Here is a 20,705-nt window from a genome sequence, read left to right as displayed (position 1 = left end):
GACCTGAATCAGTCATTAGTCACTGCATTTTGTTAATGTTTTATTAATGCATGTGTATGTAAAGGTAATGACATATGTGTGTCAGCAGTGACAGTCCGAAGACAGTTATACAAAATTGGGTAAAGTGTGACAAATGAAGCGCTCAGTATTTGGTTGCGGTGGTCCGTGCTCAGAACAAAAGCGCGGCTGTGTAAATGCACCGCGCCTCAGGTAAAAACCTGTTGACATCTTCAGTTCAGCCTTCTCAGAAGACTTTGACTGCCGCTTTGATGCCTCTTCTGTGTGTGTGTGTGTGTGTGTGTGTGTGTGTGTGTGTGTGTGTGTGCGTGTGTGTGTGCGTGCGTGTGTGTGTGCGTGTGTGTGTGTGTGTGTGTGTGTGTGTGTGTGTGTGGCCTGTCCTCCTTCCAGGTCTCCATGGTTGTGGTTCATGTCCAGCCCATCTGACAACACCTACAGCTGTTCCATGTCCTCCTGGATCCATACTTATGATTTCCAATCTACATTCATCTGTAGTTTTGTCATCAAAATCTTTTTTTTTTTTGTATTCTGTTCTGCACACATGACACCTGTTGCATGTCTGTCCATCCTGGAAGAGGGATCCCTTCTGTGTTGCTCTTCCTGAGTTTTTGTCCCTTCCTTAGTTTTCCCTCATCTGAACCGAGGGTCTATGGACAGAGGGAGGGTGTCTTCTGCTCTACGCTGCAAAGCCCCGCGAGGCAAATTGTCGTCCTGAGCAAAACGAAATTGACTTGCCTCGACTCTTTGATGTATGAAACATCAGTTATACAGAATCAGATATGAGGTATCCTTCTTTGAGTCATATTGCGATCTGACATTTGAGCGGCTCTCCATTTAAGACACCTGTCAGCGTCGGCACATCGCGTATCCACCCAAAGCTTTTCCTTTTAATTCCTAAAAACAGGCTTCAGTGTTCTTCTCACAGAGGCTTTTGTTGAGTGCTTTGTGACAGATATTAATGAGCCTTGAGTGGCTGAGTGGACATCTGATAGCGCTGCTGGCTGTTTATACTCTTACCAACACTGACATCCAAACACCATGCTAAAGCTCAATGAAGCATTTCACGGGCCTGCCCTTTTCATTTCCTTTGCCTGCTGGATACTGGTGCTCACTTCAGCTGTTTACTGCACTTCTACTCCAGAACACATGCCAGTGTATTGCACAGAAAGAATCTGACAATTTATTGTTTCTTCCTATTTGCCACCCAGGCATTGAAGCAGTTCATATAAATTTGATTTGATTAGTGACGTATTCACAAATGCCTCAGCCTCTCTGTGCAAATCTGGTCTTGCTCCCTGCTCCTGCTCCCCGCATGGGTTTGATCGCAGCACAGCATGAAAGAGATCACCTGAATGTTCACTGGCAACGCAACCTGTAACTTTAACAAGGAAAAAACCTCCAGAGTTGGCTGTGATTACCTCTATTCCTGGTTGCGATTGCATATTTGAAATATCCTGATGGATTAATGGCGTTGAATATTTCTCAGGACATGATGGTCCACTGCCAAGGCTACTTGGACTCAGGCTGTTGATGATACAGTGCATTGTCTTAAGCATTCCTTTCAGATAGTATGATGTGTTGTTTTATCCCTTCACCGTTGCTGTCATTTTGCATGTATATGAAAGACATCTCCAAGAAGCCATTAATCAGTGTGTGAGAAACTTTACTTTGGCACACAGTACAAAAAGGCTGCAGTGGAGATGAAGACAGAGCTGTCTAACATGCTCTAGACTGAATAATGACACTAATTTAACATTCAGTTCTGTTGCAACCATCCATTTCTAAACTGCAAGACCCTGGAAAGGAAAATTGAAAGGAAACTCAAAAAAGAACTTAATCTCTACCAGTTGTCATATTTCTTTTTTTTTTTTTTACTGATTTTGAAGCATCAGGGGTTTGTCTTCTGGGCGTGGTGATGACAAACACAAAGGTCAATCAGTTGCAAAATCAGTAGTTTTTTCCTACTGGGAACATGAACGTGCAAAGAAAGGAAAATAGTGTAAAAGGGGTCAGAAGATATGATTGTTTGTTGAGCGTTGGTTTCTTAAAGGTTCCTTACTCTATGGAGGCATAAATGCAGACAAACATCATCATAATCCTGCCATTACTTTTCAGATATTGCCAACAAAACAACATAGGAAGAAGTGGCCTACCAACATTACTTCAGTGATTGGATGTATTTCCTTATGTGACAGGATGGAGAGGTTGGGACATTGGACTCTGAGTCGTCGATCTTGAACCAATGGCTGTTAGCGATGGAGAGAAAGGAAGTTTGATTTGACTGGAATTTGGTAAACATGCTGGAAATTTATAACTTTTTTGGTAAGAATTTTAAAGTACAGCCACTTTGCAGCACAAGGTCACCAATGACGACCAGTGTTTCCCAGCTGCCATTTCATGGGATATTTAATGGAACAAGTGCTATCCTAAAGAGATCCATCCATCCATTATCTATACTGCCTATCCCTTTCGGGGTTGCAGGGGGCTGGAGCCTATCCCAGCTACAATGGGCGAGAGGCGGGGTACATGCCGATTGCAGGGCCACATGCAAGGACAAACAACCATTCACACTCACACCTACGGACAATTTAGAGTCATCAATTAACCTAATGAGCATGTTTTTGGTCTCTGGGAGGAAGCCAGAGTACCTGGAGAGAACCCACGCACGGGAAGAACATGCAAACTTCACACAGAAAGGCCCTGCCTGACCTGGGGATTGAACCAGCAACCTTCTTGCTGTGAGGCACGCGCACTACCTGCTGCGCAACCGTGCAGCTCCTAAAGAGATATTCTTCAAAAAGTACTTTTGTTTAGAGGTCTGGTGGTTTTTCATGGAGAAACAACTCTTAAGGAAACAACTCTTAAGGAAGTGCCAGTTTAACAGGGTTCATATACAATAAAGACACAGGCCGGTTTCCAGGAACTACATTCAGATTAGATCCATCTACACCCAGTTCCACCACAGGAGGCAGTGTACCCCTTATGTAGGAGTTCCTGTCCCTTCATGGACAATTAGTGTTCACATAATAAGGTATTGTAGAGACAGATAATGGATGTCAACAAACATAATATGGAGTTTTACGTAAGAGCCCAATATTGACATTCTTTCTGGCATCAGGGTTGAGACACATAAAAACCTCCGTGGCAAATTTTGGACTGACATGTAGAGCACACTGAAAGTCCCCAATGCACGGTCATGAGTGCAGCTTTGCGCAGCTAGAATTTCTATTTTAATGCAATTTATTCATCAGCTGTACTTAGTGATGCCCGGAGGCTGTGTTCTTCAGATGACACTGCTCAGAAGATCAAATATTACACCCCCTCAACAAATAGGATGGTTTTGGGTTTTGTGGAAGAATGTTTGCATCATAATTTCCCTTCTTTTGTTTTGTTTTGTTTTTTTTTTCAGTGAAATTCCCCTGGGTTTTATCTTTAAGGTGTTAGTTACAATCATCTGGGCTGGAAAGAAGTTTGTTATGTAACAGAGCCTGTCTGAGGTGGTCTTACAGTTCTTCAAAGCATATCATTATACACAGGCTACACACATCTGGAGGACAGGAAGTCAGGGATTCTGCAACTAGATGGCCGCTTTTCCACTGGATGGAAGCACAGACAATTTTGTCCGGCACAACAAAAATGTACAAGCATTTAGTGGCCGTGTGAGTCTAATGTGGTGAGACTTAAGCTCCCTGCCCTGCTGCCAGCAAAAATGTTGACTCGCTGATTTCGAGCGGACGTTGGACATGGGCGACACTGACGGATAAGAGAAGAAGTGAAACTGTTATGGCTGAAAGCACAAGCCAAGCTCTCCTGACAGACGGGGGCCTTCTGCGGCAAACAGCACAAACACAAGCAGTGGCTTGTTTGAGATGTGCCCGAAGGGAAATTTGAAGAAAGATTCTTTCTGAAAACTTTTGGCCGTTATTGTGCAATTCAGGCTCTTATGAAATGTGCTCTACTCGGTGTTCCTTAACCATAATTGAACTAACGAGGCAAACAGCTGGTTTATATTTCTGTCTGTGCCGTACTTGTCCAATGCTGTGGACACAGTCGCTTTCCAATCGAAACATTTCATGCATGTTTGTGTGGGAGCTGCTGCTTTGACCCTTGTCCTAAAGCAATTAAACTGTTTATGGGAAAGTCAGAGCACGACGGAAATGTGTTTCAATGCCCAACAGAGAGCAGCTATGGTTGTACTTAGCGTTAATCCTATTATCTAGAAATAATAAGATAATTATCTCATCATGTCTGAATGAAAGCATCCTTTTCTATCGATGACAGATTAATTGTGTGTTTATCTCCAGAAAATAAAGTCAATTTCTCGCAATAACAGAAGCTGATTTGGGGGATCCTATAAAAAAGATACTGGGACAACAGCAGTTTTAAGATTTGTCAGTGTGTGTAAATGTGACCGAGCTTTGATTTACAAATGGTATGTGACTCATTCAGTTATGACCCAGTTCATGCTGACGCAGTCCTGAAAATGAAAGTGATTCTATTAGCTTTCATTACCTTTTATTCAATGAAACTCTTTCGAAAAACCTTTGGATAAAGTAAAATATTAGGTTGAAGTGATCTATTAAAGTGTGAACATTGTCTGACTGATGTTTTTGAATAGGCTGATACATAATAATACACAGTAGGCGATAACCATGTTTAAAGAGGGGTGAGCTCCAGCTTTAAATGCTAGTTTGCCCTCTAGTGGCAGGTAAAGTGAACTGCACATGGTTGAAAAATCACATGCAAAGCAGCAGACAAGCAGATCAGCTCAGACTGTACACAACACAAAGCCGTAAAAACACAGTCGGATTAGACGAAAATGTCGTGTCCCTAAATGTCTAAGCTTACAGCGCTCCTGGGTTTGATCAGAGCAGAGTGGCTTTTCTGTGTTTACAGTTCTGGGATCCAATCAGCACTGCAGAAGAGCCCCATTGATGCTTTCACGTCTGATTCACAGCAAAGAAAGTGTGGCCCCCAGAAAGGGCGCCAATGCACCAGTAAAAGAGAAGATGGAGAGCGTGAGCTGGTGTAAACAATTCTTGTTTCAAAGCACTGAAAAAACAGCTTGTGATGTGGGAAATGTACTCCACATGTGTGTTCGACCTCAAGGATACACACAAAGCGTTTTGGTTGGGAACGCTGTCTGTCAGTAAAACTCAACAGGCTTCCTTCATACTCATTACTCATTCTTGACATTCCTGCGGACCACGTGCCAAAGCCTACCCAAGAGCTTCAGCTTTTTGTTTTGATGTCATTTCCTTCCGTTCATGCCCGCAATAAAAACACATTCTAAATCATCCCGGTGAACATCAGGCCTGTGTTTATCATTGTCATAAAAGGTGTTTTTCCCTGCGAGGCCGCACTGTGATACCATGTGTAGAAATGTAGGCATGCTGATTACAGGAGACACAATCGGAATCCATGAAATGTGAACTATGCCTTGTTTGTTTACCTTTGCATCACTGGCTGCCATACTAAATACCAGCACCACCTGTAGCCTCGAGGTTTTCTGCAGAAGGCTGCAGAGCTACAGCCAAGACTGGAAAGGTAAATAAACAAGCAATGTGTCAAGAAACAAAAAGTTTGTGGACTGTTTAATCCGAGAATAACCCTCAGCGTGGGAGGAGTGTAAGAGGAAATCATTGAGGAAGCCATTTTTGCTCCGTCCTCTCTTTCCGGTGTATAATTAAATACTATTTCATGACTTATTTGTGACTCACCTTTGCTGTTGACTCATTTTCCTCCCTGCCACATGATTGCAGTACTTATCTTTGCTGCAGAAGCTTATCTTTTTGTCTTTTTTCAGCCGCTTTTTTGTGCTGAGGCATGGTCTCCTCCACCGCCTCCTTCAAGAACCTGTCTCGTCCTCCCTGATCCGTAATTGCTGCACTCTGGACCTCTTTCATCTTTCTGTGTGGTAGATTTTGCTTGAGCGCCGAGAGCACGGTGTCAGATCGGTGCTGCATTTTCTCCTTCTGGTTATTCGTCTCATCCCTCGAGGCCCCCAGGGGCTTATTTGTTGACTTCAATCGTGATGACAGCAATGAGGCGGACATCTATGCTATCATGTGACAACTCAACAGCTTCCATCCTGCTGAGGAAGCCCCTGAGATGCGCTCGAAAGCTCAGAAAAAAGATAGCAAGTGGGCCTTGAGCTATGGGTTTTTCATTCTATTTCCTGGAGCTACCATTTGCATAGTATTAAGAAACCTTATTCCTGTCCTTTCTCTTATTCTGGGTGTCTGGTGCAAACTTTGTCACAGCACTTTAAATCTGTGTTATCACAACATAAGATTTAGTTCTGCAGAGAACTTGGCAGGCTGGGCTATCCAAGCAAACTTTGAGATTTTCCTTCAGGCTGGTTGAAACAAAAAACACATAAACCGTGTCAGCCAAGGGCAGTATCTTTGTGGCTTAATGAAGGGCACAGGGGGTGGCAGGGGGGCTCGCTCACTGCATCAGTAAACGGCGGCAATGTGCTCCCTGCCACTGAAAACATTTCTGCCTCAACTTGCATTATCTGCGCGGTGGGTTGTGGGTGTGTGAGCGTCGAAGTAAAATGGCGGACTTGGCAAACGAAGGTGAGTAAGTGGCAGTATGAGAAAAACAATACAGCTACTGTGCCGCTATGAACAACGTCTGTACATTGTCTGCATATTTGATAACTGAAATGAAGCTGCTTGGCCACACGTTAACAGTGAGTTCAGGTGAAATATAGCTTCGCGGCGTCCACGAAACTATAATGTTAGCAAGCAGGCTAACAATGCTAGCGGCTCGGCTGTGGGTAATACCTGGAATGCCTCGGAACGCCCTCGAATGTTTTCTGCCACTAGCTGGCTTACCTCTTAGCGCTAGCACCCGGTTATTTATAGGCAGTGTGTTTTGCCATATGTGGTGAGCTAACATATCTAATGTGAAAATAAGCCAAAGCTTTGCTAGGCCCAAAGAGGAAAAGTAGTGTTTATGTCGAAGTTAATGTATAACTTTAGCGCAATGCTAGCTGGGTGATGTTTGCATTGATAGGAAGCGTTTACAGTAGCTACGACCTCATTATTTCACTGTTAATGTAGTTACGCTAGCGCTCAGTTGCAGGACTGCTTGACGTTCATTTAGGCGCGTAGAGAGAAAAACGTCAGACAAGGGACAATGCTTTGGTTGTAACCGCTGCTTCCTCTATTTCTCTATGTGTTCTGCTCAGATTTGTCAGTCAGTATGATCACTTATTAACTATGGGGGAATCAGTGAGAATCTTGGAGCCCTTGCTTGTTAGGCGAGATGACTCATGCGGGATGGAGCGCATTAGCAAGCTAACTATAGCCAGTAAGCTAAGCTACGTTCCGGGCTTTAGGGAACAACCGGTGGCGCAGACTATTTGCTGGAACGGGTCAGATAGTGTAAATGCTAGCTGGTTAACATGAGCCAGTGACATCTCCTGCTGCTTGAATTTCTTCAATGAATATTAGTGTTGCTTGCCGGGATTCTTAACTTTAACTGTTACTAATTAACCAAAATAGCTGACTGCAATCCGCAGAGAGATACAAAGCCAAATGTTAAATATAGGTCACACAACACGTTCACGTATTCTGTCATCTAACGTGTTTCAAGGTAAACAGCTAGTATTAGCAGTGAGGGGTCGTGTTGGAGATGTTGAATGTCGGTCCAGTAAACAATCCTGGCTGTGTGTTGTCGCCTATTTGACTGTTACCGCATGCGTTTATGCCCCGGCAAGGCTCACAGCCACAGCGATGCTACACCTGCTCGGTGAAATAGGCCCAACCCAGACAGAGGAAAGCCTTTGTCTGCTAACATTATAGGCTTACACATCTTAGAGAGGTTACAGTATGAAGGTAGAGGCATTAACTGATGTGACATCAAACTGTTACCTGGCCTTGCTATTGCTGTTCTTGGTCGATTATGACAATAGCTTATAGCAGCATCTTTGTTAGTGAGCTGGATAAACCCGGTTTTGATCACAAAAGTAGCTACAGTGTCATGCGAAACGACTGAAAGTTTGATGGTTGTGTGACACACAGGTATTTACATTAATGGATTTTGCATTTGGCCATATTGTTTAGTATTTGCGGATTATTGATTGAATGTAGGTCAACATAATGTGATCTCATTCTTCCTGGTACTCCTAATAGGATTGCATGATTAACTGTAGTATAGCCTGGTTAAGAGTTGATTTCTTTTGACTTGCTGACAGTGACCGAAATTAGACATTGTTCAGCGTTTCCGAGCTGACACAGCTTAGTGTGACATATAAATAATCTGTAAACAGTTGTGGTTTACCTCACCAGAGTGTTTTATTGAGACTTACAGTGTGGGTTTGAGAGCCATCATCTGATATACCGTCTGTGAAATATAAGCGGGGTGACTTTTGCCATTATATGTGCATTAGAATTTGGTGTATGATTCGGTCCTTGATGATAATGCTGATTATCACTAATTCACATAACCTTCTAGCTTTATCAGCCCTCATGCAGTCACTGCTTTCAAGAGGAAAATCAAGGCCATGCAATGAGCAGGCCTTCACCGTAGTTAGTTTGTTTTCTACTGTAAACCATGAAGAAAAATCTAACACATTGGATTGCTGCACACTTTAAGTTAGAGCTGGATGACTAGCCCACATCTTCTCTTAACAGACAAGCCTGCCATAGCGCCTCCTGTGTTTGTTTTCCAAAAAGATAAAGCACAGAAGGTAAGTTTCTCTGTGTTATTCAAGTATTTATTGAGAGTGAAGCCATATTTTATGATTTTGCGATTTTATTTGTATTGATATTCAGTATGAACAGCATTCTTGACATATTGCAGAAGAGTTTTTGAGATCATGTCTTTCACCACTAGCAGACCTGTTAACAAGGCTTGATGAAATGTCAAAATTAGTTGACATGTTAAATACATCTTGCTTGAATTGATACAACTTTTCAGTGTTTCCGATTATTGCAGCTCCAGACTGAGCACCACTGAGGTCAAGCAAGATGCAACCTAGTGTAATTTTTTATGTGACCTTATTTTTTAAATGATTTGAATGACCAGGAATAGTCTTTCAGGCTAAGAAAGGACTAAGAAACTCATTGCGTTCTTTTGCAGCGATCTGCAGATGGCTCAAGTGCAGAGGATGGAGAAGGTAAATCTAATGTCCAGACCTGACACTTTCTGTATGAATATTATTTTTCTCCTAGATTTATTCAAGCTGGAATATTTGTAATATTTTGTTGCCATTTTCAGATTCAGATAAAGACGAGGGAAGCTATTGCCCCCCTGTGAAAAGGGAAAGGACCTCATCGTTCCCACCCCCACATTCTGGTAAGGGCACGTGGTGACTAAGCAGCGCATTTGTTTCTTCTTGGTTCTTGCTTGTGGTGTACACATTGATTTGTATGCTGAGTGCAATGCCTGTTCGCTACTTTGCAGTTCCCAAGAACAATGTATTCATGCCCTCAAGTTTCTGCCAGTCTCCAACTGGGAACTCTGACTCTGAGCCAGGTGAGGCATCAAGACCACCATTATTTTCTTTTCACAGCTTAAGGACCCCCTGCAGTAAAAATCTTAGTTTCAATGGTCAAACATGTAATGTTTCAACAGTTTAAGGCAAGAAACATGGTAAATTGGCTGAGACTGTTAAATAATAACTTTTGTGTTGATTGTCTGATATATGTAATTTTTGAACATATGTTTATGTTTTCTAATGTCATTACATCAGTGGTTGCAAACGGATGTCAGTGAAGTTTTGTGTGTTCCTGCCTGCAAATGGATCTGTTTACTTGCATGTAGTAATTTTACTTCTGAGCGAGCCCTTTAAGTGTCTGCTGTGGAGGTCTGATGTTCTTCATGGATGCATGAAAATGTGCAGTTACAGAACGCAAAGCTCGGCTTCCACAGGCAGCCAGATTACACAGGCATGAGTAGATTTCTTCAGGAATGACTTATAAATGATGAGAAAATGTAAATTGAAGATGAGTGCATTGTACTATTGAGCTTATAAAATGACAGCCAGAAGAGGCTTACTGTGCCAGATCAGTACATTCCCAGTCAAGCTGGACTTCTCCGTTTAGCTTCAGGCTGTTCTTTTGCATTTAACTTCTGGTTGAGGTTTGGTTATTTCAAAAGAACTTGGTCCTCTCTCTCTTTCTTTCTATGGTTGCAGCAATGGTTTGCATCAGTTTGTTTCATGTATTGCAAATAGAACATGCAATATACCCAGCAGAGAGAGAGGTGAAGCCTATTTGTTGAATACGTTTGGGAAATTGATTGTCGGTATTAAACAAAATGGAATTTCCTAAAGAGGAGCATCGCAAAATCCCCAGTAATTCAGAGAAGACTTCTTCATTGTGGGAACATTATGACCTTGTATGACCTGTGACCATGCCTGTGCTTAATGTAGTTCTGTTCTGGATTATGGCTGAACTGCCAAGTTCAGCAGGGAAACAAATTCTGAGTTTACCAGCCAAATTTCTGATGCCAATATTGGAAAAAAGTTGAGCTTGATATTTGTCACTGCAGAGCGTTTATTATCATGAGATGCCACAGTGTCATGTGCTGGTAGCTGGCTGCCGTTTGTGTACTGCCACTTGGCCTCCAGAGGAATGGTTTACGAGGGATTATGAAAGTTGTGGTTTGCGCTTGTGGGCAACTGTGCCTTATTCTGTATGGACTTGACATATATAATAGCTCTTCCCAGATTAGTTATTTTGTATTTGGGAGCAAGCCTTTCTTCCTTGTTAAAACAATGTAAGTCTCGAGGTTAGGTTAAGTGAGGTCCTAAACATGCGAATACAGAATCTGTTCAGGTCCACGCTTTCTGTCACTGTACTGGGGTTTAGGGTCCGCTGTGGTCAAACATATTGCAGTTGGTAGCATGCTGTTCACTGCATTTCAGTCATTAAGTATGATACATTTGAATGTACCTTAATGTACACCACAGATTTACAATGCATAGTACAGGCAAGATGAAAATATATATTGGTTGATACTGTATGACCTGAAATTGGCTGAAATTATGACTGCAGTGGGACTTTAATACTGTAACAAAAATGTATTCATGTCTTTTTTTTCCATAATTCCAATGTATATTTTCTGTTTATGGTGTGTCTTATTCAGTTTTTTTCTTTGGATTTGATTGCTTGAATACTTAAAACCAGCTCAATTGTTCAGAGTTGGCATTGGTGATGTCACCGGTTAACACGACTAGAGCAAACAAACACGGCATGATTAATAACTATTTTTAGCATATTACGTAAAGCACTTATTTGGAATTGAAAACCAATATGAACACGCTAGAAACCAAAACCAGTTGATTGTAAAATTGCTTGCAAGAAAAACTACAATAAATTTTTTTTCTTTCCCAAATTGCACAGCTGTGTCTAGTGCACCTCCATATCCTCAGAATTATACTGGGTAGTAAAATGAAAATAAGGCCTGGGTTGTTAAAAAAATCTAACATGAATCCTCACTAGACATGGTAATGATCTTATAAATGTTGAGGAAAAAGAGGATGCCGTTTCCAGTGCTTCACCTTTTTGATTTAACGCTGATTAAGGCCAGGTCATGTCAGGCTAATAAAGCCACTGAGATTGAGAGTCAGAGGTACAAATGGATGTTGCTGCCATGTTTCTGCACACGGGTTGAGTCACAACTCTTGAGGCTCCACAAGTGTTGCTGTGGTAACGAGCCCTCTGGTTAGAAAGGTGCAAAGACAGAAGGAGCGTAGCCTTTATGAGCTGCTGTGCGACTCTTAGATCTTTTTTTTAATAAAAGTCTGCCTTCTTTTGTGCTCCGTCTCACCAGAGGAGAAGCCTGTGGGATTCCGTTTAAAGCCACCGACTCTCATACATGGACAGGCGCCAAGTTCAGGTTGGTGTTTGAGGTTGATGCTTTCTCACACTGACGTGATTGAAGTGATGGGAAAAAGACTTGAACTTGAACCCAGACTTGCACCCTTTTATGTGAGCCCTCTTAGAAATGGAAACGGACTTGAACATGTACAACCAGAACATCTCGGTGTGTTTGAAAAGTATGAGACAAGTTGGCTCTGTTGTAGGTGTCCCAAGTCAGAAACCCAAGGAACAGCAACGCAGCGTCCTCCGCCCTGCAGTCCTCCAGGCGCCGCCCTCTAAATCACATATAGAGTCCAGTGAGTACAGCTTGGAGCCACCTGCGCTGATTAATTGATACTTATAAAACATTCTCAGTCATCATTAAAATCTGTCTGATAATCAGTTTAACTTTGAATATTGATTACTTGCACAGCAGACTGCATTTCCTTCAGCACAGTAAAAACAAACAAACAAAAAAAAGCTAAATTATCTTTGTCCTTTCTCTCTGTTCATTTAGATTCCAGTTGTGGAACCAACGGTGTGAAAACATCATCAGATGGGGCACCTGGGACCCAGTCCCTCTTCCTGAACAACACAGAGCACTCAGCCACCCTGGCCAAGTCACTGGTTAGGAGTGACTAAATCTCTGCTTGTTATAATCAAAGGCTTGGTATTGAAAAACAGTGCCAGTCATTTCCGTACAGGCTTTGTTTAAGGCATCAGAAAGTGTGGGAAGGCATAAAACTGGAGGTTATTTACGGAAGAGCTTAAGATTTGTGGCTATTTTCACGTTTCTTCTTTAAGGAGGAAACATATTGAGTCTGGCATTCATGCAAATGTTAGATATCAAAGGAGAGTCACTGTATTGAAGTGAAATGTGTTGGTAAAAGATGCCTTTATTCCACTCAAAGCCGTGTTAACAGTTAATTATACAGAAAAAGATAAACAAATAGAAATTTGACTTCATTTTTTCTTTTTGTTCTCCTTTCAGAAACATGAAAATGAGGAACATGGAGCAAGTGGTAACAAAGATGGAGGCGGAAGAGAGAAGAAGGATACAGACGTAGCAATATCTTTTGTGTTTGGTCAGAATATCAAAGACAGAGCAAAGGTGGGTTGTTTCCTACTCGTCTTGCACCTATTCCAGACAGTGAGCGTGCAAACCTGAGGCGAGAACGTGTGACAAGCAAAAACAGATAGACACAGTTTAAATGAGGCAGGAGGAGGAGGAGGAGGAGGTGGAGGAGGGCCTGTTGGAGGCAGTACTCTCATTAGCGAGTTGCGTTGTTAAAGTCTACGCTATATGTTTAATTTGTGACTTTAATGTATTTCTAGACCAACATTACATTAAAAGTCTCAGTTTCCTTCCTAAGAGAATTTCCTGACTTCTATTCCTGATAAGAGGTGCATTTCCTGTGGTGTTTTGTACAAAGTCCAATATTATTTTGTCCATTTTGTGGTCAATCTGGAACTGTTGTGGCAGGGATCTTTGGACAACATTTTGGCAGTTTGTTGATGGTGACTCACTGCTCGCTCACTGGATGTAGTTCGTCAGGATTGTCGTTCATGTGAACAAGTTAAATTATTCTTATTTCCTCTTTGTTTAAGCCAAATGTTTTCTTTTCTTCTAGTTGGAAGAGAACAGTACAGAAGACAAGTCAAAGGATAGTGTGCCACTGGACTCTCAATCAGAGGGCACTAATTATTTCTTACAGTACATCTCTACCCCAAGGTAATGAAATTGTGTCCTCCTTCGAGTATTTTTAGCAACTCATCTTCATTCATGATTAACTTCCATCAACTCGCTAATGTTTTATTATTTTTTTCTTGTCTTCTCAGTTCAAAAAATGCCACGAACAGTACAGACAGTGGGGCAAAATTTGTTTTTGGGCAGAACATGTCTGAACGAGTTCTGGTGAGTTGAAGCACAAGTTGAACAGTGAGTCAACCGTCTGGCGCATTAGAAAAGTCTTAATGATCGAACTTTAAACTGGGTACAATGATCTGCTTTGTTGTGATTTCAGAGTCCCCCGAAGGGCGAGTCCTCAATTGAGGAAAATAAAGAAGTTTCAGCTCCCCCTGCTTCAGAGCCCTCATCACAGGAAGCCACCCCTGAGAAAGGTAAAGACGAAACCCCACTGATTATTGAAAACATGTTTGATTCATGCTTTGTTTGAGAGTCACTTTGGCTACACTCCAGTGATAACAAGTGAGGAAAACAAGAGCTGGGACAGTTAAATACGCAGTTCAACAGTCACTGAAATAACATCTAATCTGCTCTACAAGTTATGTAAGGTCTTAATATTGGCATCAGTGTTTGATTAGCACTCCATACAGAGCTGTGGGTGTAATACTGCATCTGTAATTTGAGCCACACAATTCATACCACCAGTGATCCATCCCACCCATTTCCTTAAAGGCAGTTTTTCTGTGTGGACAATCACCCTTCGAATTTGATAGCTCAAGGAATAGCAGTAACCTTTTCATTTACACCCCCCAGTACAAAATATTGAATATACTCATGTATTTATCTGCCTTTTACCTTCCAATCAGATTCCCTGATTCCCTACATCATCTCCTGACATAATACTGTTCATACATTTTTGTGGTTTGGCAGTATGTTTCTGCCTTTGTTCAGTGACAATGAAAGAAACTCATTTCATGGCTGCTGCGTGGACAGGCATTTATTAATGTGGGCTTAGAGCTGAAGTGGCTCCTCTCTGCAGATGATCTGCAGCAGCCTGAGAAACTGTCTTGAAGTAATAATCATGAAGATTTTCTTAAATCTTAAATGTCTGTTAAGTCACTGTGGCTGAATGAGGTAACACACAGATGTTTGAGCCTGTGGCCCGTTGATGAAAGTCCATGCATTTGCAATATTACCAACTGGGTGTCCGTGGCAACATTTCTGGGAAAAATGACAAGCGGCGGAAACACTCAGCAGAGGTTGGTCCGCCAGAGAGGGTAGGCGGGGCAAAAGCAGCACACTCGTTCTTTGACTGTGGCCAAACAAAGAAAAAATCGATGACTCCAGACGATGAGACTTCCAAATCAAGTGCTACCAACTGACTGGGGTCACACAGGCGACACCGTGTGGATCTCTGGGAACTGAAGTTCCAAATCATCTGCAATTACTGCTCGTCATCAAAACAACCGAATGTAGATCTTCGAGATTGTCACTGAAAGCGATGGAGTGCCAGCCTGGGTGCTTCATGATCACCCCTTAGCACTGCTCTGTCCAAAATGTTACTACAGGAACGTTACAGAAGTGTGGTGAAACAAACAGTTGCATTAATTTTTGCTTAAAATCTCAGTAACCTCATGTTCCAGCCAGGTGTTGATTTTGCTCAACTTTATTTTATCTCACCAGTCAACAGCGTGTCAGAGTCTTTGGAGGAGTCTGCAGCAGCTTACACCAAAGCCACAGCCAAGAAGTGCATCTTAGAGAAAGTCGACGTCAAAACTGGAGAGGAATCGGAAAGCAATGTTTTACAGGTAGAACACGGGCTCTCCTGATTCAACACATGTTGTAAATAAATGTGGCAAAAAGCAGTGACGTTGTTTGCTCTCATCCTCTTATTTTAGATGCAGTGCAAGTTATATGTATTTGAGAAGACTGCTCAGTCGTGGATAGAGAGAGGTCGAGGTCTGCTGAGGCTCAATGACATGGCATCGACAGATGACGGCACGCTACAGTCCCGCCTAGGTAAACACACCTGCAGAAAGGGGGGGAAAAGTAAACATCTGGCTGTGAAGAATGTGCCCAGTGCCAGTTTTTTCACGGTTTAGTGGTCAAATTGAAAAATGAATACTTGAAGACCCTTCTCAGTAAAAACAACCAAACGGTCTTTGTTGTGCTTTTCATTGTAATTCTTATCACAATACCTGACTTTGAACACAAGGGGGAGCTCATTCCTCTGCTACACACATCTGTGGACTAGACGCCAAAGCATGCTGTTAAATACACTGGCTATGTGGAATGTGGAGTATGAAGTGTTTTGGTCATCAAAGAGAGAATTTTTCCTTTTTATTTTAAAAGGGATCTTTTGTGTGCCACAGTTGATTTCAGGCTGTAGTTTCATAATAAACAGCTTCACTTACCACCGTCTTTACACTGAAGAACATATATCTAGCACTATCCAGTCCTTGGAAAGGACACTTGCTGATGCTTTAGGCCTATTACTATTATTATTACTATTATAAAGTGTATTTTATCTTCCATGAAAAGAACTCACAGCACTGACAACATAGAGTCTGGTAGAATACCAGAATACCATGCTTGGCCTCATTGGTGTTGTGTGTGTTTGTGTGTAAACCTTTGCAGTGATGAGGACCCAGGGCAGCCTCCGGTTGATCCTCAACACTAAACTTTGGCCCCAGATGCAGGTGGACAAGGCCAGCGAGAAGAGTGTACGAATCACTGCCATGGACACAGAGGACCAGGGGGTCAAAGTCTTCCTAATATCGGTATGTGTCGACATTGTGCCTCCTACAGCTGTGACTCAAGACAGCTCATATATTCACTTATTGTGACTTCTTGCCTTTTAGTGCACATTATGACTTCTCATGAAATAGATAATTCACACATTGTTTAAAAAAACCTAATTTAAGATGAGCAATACTGAAAATTTTCCCTTTTTATATTTTGTAAGAAGCATCAGTGTTTTCTGATCTGGTCCTGTTTTGTTTGAGTCTGTTTCAGTCTATGCAAATTAGTGAAACATCCACATCGAGTGTAGCGTTGTTCCCCAGAACTGGTCACATGTTGATGCCAGCGGTGTAACGTCAGAGTATAAATGTTGATTTTCCTTTGATGTGGCTGAGTGGTCTCTCCCACTGTCTCTCCCCTTCAGGGTAGCTCTAAGGACATAGGTCAGCTGGCTGCAGCGTTACATCACCGTATCTTAGCCCTGAAGAGCCGGGCAGAGCAAGAGACTGAGACCCCGACAACAACCATCCCCGAGGCCGAGGTACCACAGTCCAACGAGGACGACAGCGACGAGGAAGACAATGCCTCTGCCTCAGCTTCAGCCTCCACTCCTGCTACGAGTCAGTGATTTTTATTGTTAGTGTGTGTTTCAACAGTCCCTGGTTTACTCGCTGTGATACCACTTGAATGTCATGATTTGAAATATTTGTGGTTCTTGTGTCTCCATGCCGGCAGTGGCCGGAGGCATCATGTCTTTGTTGTACATCTGTACATCCTCAGGAATGCCTTCAAGGAATTTCACCAAATTTGGCACAAATGTCCACATGTACTCCAGGATGAACTGATTAGATTTTGTCGGCCAAAGGTCGCAGCAGCCTCACAAAGTGCGGTGACTCAACACCATAACACAGCAACAGAAGGCGAGACTGTGCCCATATTTCACATTTGCTCAGATACTGAATTGGTGACACTAATCTTCAGTGTCCACCTTGAAACTCTGCTGATTGTATTGATCTTCTGTGCTGAAGATGTGTGTGAAGCCTTCACATTTTACCATTTGTGGATTCTTTGCAGCAGCATCCATATTTGAAGTGTTGTAGTCCGCCACAAGCTGATTGGTTCTGCTGATATTGAGCTCCAGATGATTGTTGTTGCACCATGTGATGAAGCTCTCTGTCAGTCCTCTGTACTCCTCTGTAAACATAAGTGAAGACAGCATGTGTCTCACTGGAAATTTATTGAATTCCTTCAAAGTTTTCTCATGTGTTATGTAAGTCTGGACAGACATGGGCAGAAACAGCCTAGTTTAACCCACCTGAGCTGCTTTTGTTGCCACGGCAGCAGTTAGTTTTGTGATATACTTTCAGACCGCTTGTCTATAAAACCCTTGTCAACCTGCTGTCACTTTCTTCCTGCAGGTAATTCAGAGGGAGGAGAGAGCCAGGCAGCAGGAAGCACATAGCGTCACTCTTGGACAGCCTGCTAAGATGCTGCTGTTGAGGCATTTTGCTCTAGGCATCTCCATGGACACCCCTTGACCAACATGGGTCCTCCAGACCAGTACTTTTGGATATTAGAAGTCTAGCTCCAGGAAATAACCCCTTGTGCCGGAGTGTCTCACCCAACTCGTGCAGTTCATCTTCTCTGCATTCAGCGTAATATCTGGAGTCGTTTCTTCCCTCCCTCTCCTGTTTTGTGTTTTATTTTTGTTTTCGAGTATTTTTTCCTCTCCCCGATAGCAAAAATAAAGACTTCAAAGCTTTGGTTTGGGACTTTTCTGCTCATCATATTGATGAGTGTAAGGGTGTTTTCCTCTACATTTTAAAGTATGGCACATGTTAAGACTGCAGTTTCTACTTTGGGACCTTTTTACTCACTCTACAGTCGTACCTCTGGACGCCACACATCCAGAGGAGCTTCATTCACGGTGTATTTGACTAGACATCAGTCCGTTGTTCCTGCCCTCCTACCCCCCCATCCCAACCAGTCCGTGCGTTAGGTTTTGGCAAATGTAATTTATTTTGGATCGTTATTTTCATGAGGCATCTCAACACATATGTGCTGTTTGTTAATGGCTAGCCAAGACCACTCAAGTTGTCATTAATAGCAATTTCTTATATTTCCTATTGACATATATTATACTGAATAAAATACTGAAAACAATACAGTTTCTGCTAACGTGAGTTAATCGTGTGAGGACGAAAGAGCAGAAGGATTCACCTCAAAATTGACTCTAAATTAAGATGTTAGTCATTCACCTTGTCGGTTTTTTTAAATTTCTTTTTTCCAAGTCAAGAAAACTCACCAGTCTATGCTGCGTGTAACTCTTATTTCTTTTTTTTTTTTTTTTGTCTTTTCAGCATCCCAAGGGTTTACTGTGTTGATACATACTTTTTTATTTTGAAAATATACAAACTTTTCATCCATTTACATTTGGAAAACGTATTGGTATGAAGACTTAACTTCATGTGTGGAAAATTTGAGTGATAACTGTAATACCTTTTGAATGTCATGTACATTTGAATATATCATCATTTAGTAGCGCACCATGTTTTCTCATCTCCTCCAACTGCCCCCCTTTACAAAATAAACCATTTTGGACTGACATCTGGGATTTTTCCTTCTGAAACCTGATTCTCTTGCAAAATCTGAGCTTAAAATCATTTTCAATTTCAAGACATCAGCAGGGTGTTTGCACGCTTTGACACTGATGTTGTCTTCTGTAGCTGTGTTCAATCAAAACAGCCAAAGGAAGTGATCATCTGTTTTGCATTCATGTGTTGGATCTGGCCTACAGGTTGATGTGTGCTGTGCTCAGACTGCAGGAAGCAGAGCCAACGCTTGCTTACGTACAGTATGCATCATGTACACGGTCATGAATTTTTGATGCATGTCCCCACCGTAGCCCGACAGCCGTATACGTCCAAACTCCGAACACAGCTGCCACTCCCAAAATCTCCTTATCAGCCTTTCTGTGATGACTCAGTCGGAAAGTAATTTTCCTCTGTGTCTCCCATAAGTAAATAAATTATGACCCTAAACAAACAGTATAAAAAATACATTTGCATAATCTGCAGTAGTTTTCCCTGAAGTCCTAAACACTGTTTATTCCTTTCTTTCTCCTCTGTGTGTGATTTCACACATTTACAGGAACTTTCTTGAGAAACTGCAGGAGAACAATGGAAACTTTATTTGTAACGGGCTTTTCTAAACAAGTTACAGAGTGTTTACTGGCAAGAAGAAAAGGAGGAGATAAAAGAGAGACTGCAATGACGTGTACAACCTGCAAAATACGAGGTTAAAAAAAAATCAGGAAGCGAAGTGCGCATTTAATTTTCAGATCAATGTTGAAGATGTGAGCCCTCTCCCAGTGTGGAGACCCTCACCATATGATGCTCTGTATGTCAAAAGTTTTGAAATCAATCCTCTTAACAGGAAGCCAATGGAGAGGAGAAAACCTAAAACTGGACTCCTGTGGGATCCAGGTTTTGTTGCTGAGGCGAGCGAACAAGTCATGAAGAGTCGTGATGCAATAAAAGCACGATTGACTTTTTTCTTAATCATGAGGCTGAGGAAGGGTCTGATTTTAGCAGTGCTCCTTTTCTAATGAGTGTGATGTGATTTCCCAGGATGCTCTGGGTGCTGTCAATGTCTGACAGACCCTCACTCACATTTCTGTCTCTGATCTCAAATACAGGCAGACAAAAGGTTTCTTTTTCTCCTCTCAGTACACTCATGTACATGTGTACGTGAATAAAAGCAGGGATGTGATGCTCTGTAGTCTGTTCTTTATAAAAAAAAAAAACAACTCGCAGGTATCGAGCAAATCTTTCCCAGCAACCTCCAGCCCCCGTTATGCCTCCATTTTTCCTTTGATGTGCTGTAAATTCTTCATACTGTAGTTTGTATTGTTTCTGGACAAACATCTGTCCTCAGTTATGGACATCACTGCAATTTGTAATGAAACCTAAAAAGATGATGTCGCAATATGTTTTTCCTGTTATTTCGGGGTAAATTTGAGATTTTTCTCTCTTCATACGACATTTACCCATCCTGTAAAGAAAGAAAAACAAAAAAACATTCCTCTTCTCTTGTACTCTTTGTTGATTTAACCATTCTCTCCTCAAAAATCTGTTACGTAAGAAACACAGCACCAAAACAAACAAACTAATCCACTGATGACATGATGGGAACTACTTAGCTGAATATTCAAAGATGTCTCACCTGATCTACAGACGCGTGTTGCTGAGTAACGCAGCTGTTTTTCCAAATCATAACTTTCCTTTTTATTGTTTGCTTTAGGCATCGGGGTCAGATAGGGATAATAATCATGACAGTAACAACATAATGAGCATGTGCTGTCAGAGGTTAGAGGCAGCCCTTATTTATGGTGCTGAATGTCAGGAGTTACCAGCAGGAAAAAACTGCATATTAAAATG

The 20,705-nt window shown here is 42.0% G+C and overlaps 1 protein-coding gene across 1 annotated transcript; it reads left to right on the top strand.

The window, feature by feature from the left end:
* The first annotated feature begins 6,461 nt into the window (after positions 1-6,461).
* Positions 6,462-18,871, top strand: ranbp3b (RAN binding protein 3b). The gene is made up of 17 exons (XM_070973839.1): positions 6,462-6,599; positions 8,664-8,719; positions 9,112-9,148; positions 9,250-9,327; positions 9,436-9,507; positions 11,809-11,874; positions 12,062-12,154; positions 12,355-12,464; positions 12,829-12,948; positions 13,469-13,569; positions 13,677-13,752; positions 13,862-13,958; positions 15,208-15,332; positions 15,423-15,543; positions 16,162-16,304; positions 16,691-16,886; positions 17,685-18,871. The coding sequence occupies exons 1-17, from the start codon at positions 6,578-6,580 to the stop codon at positions 17,726-17,728; spliced, it is 1,557 nt and encodes a 518-aa protein (XP_070829940.1). The 5' UTR covers positions 6,462-6,577; the 3' UTR covers positions 17,729-18,871.
* The last annotated feature ends 1,834 nt before the right edge of the window (positions 18,872-20,705 follow it).

The sequence above is a fragment of the Chaetodon trifascialis genome, chromosome 11 (genome assembly GCF_039877785.1).
Source record: "Chaetodon trifascialis isolate fChaTrf1 chromosome 11, fChaTrf1.hap1, whole genome shotgun sequence".
In the NCBI taxonomy this organism is placed as follows: domain Eukaryota; kingdom Metazoa; phylum Chordata; class Actinopteri; order Chaetodontiformes; family Chaetodontidae; genus Chaetodon; species Chaetodon trifascialis.
The sequence above is the reverse complement of the archived record's forward strand: the minus strand, read 5'-3'. Positions and strand labels throughout refer to the sequence as shown.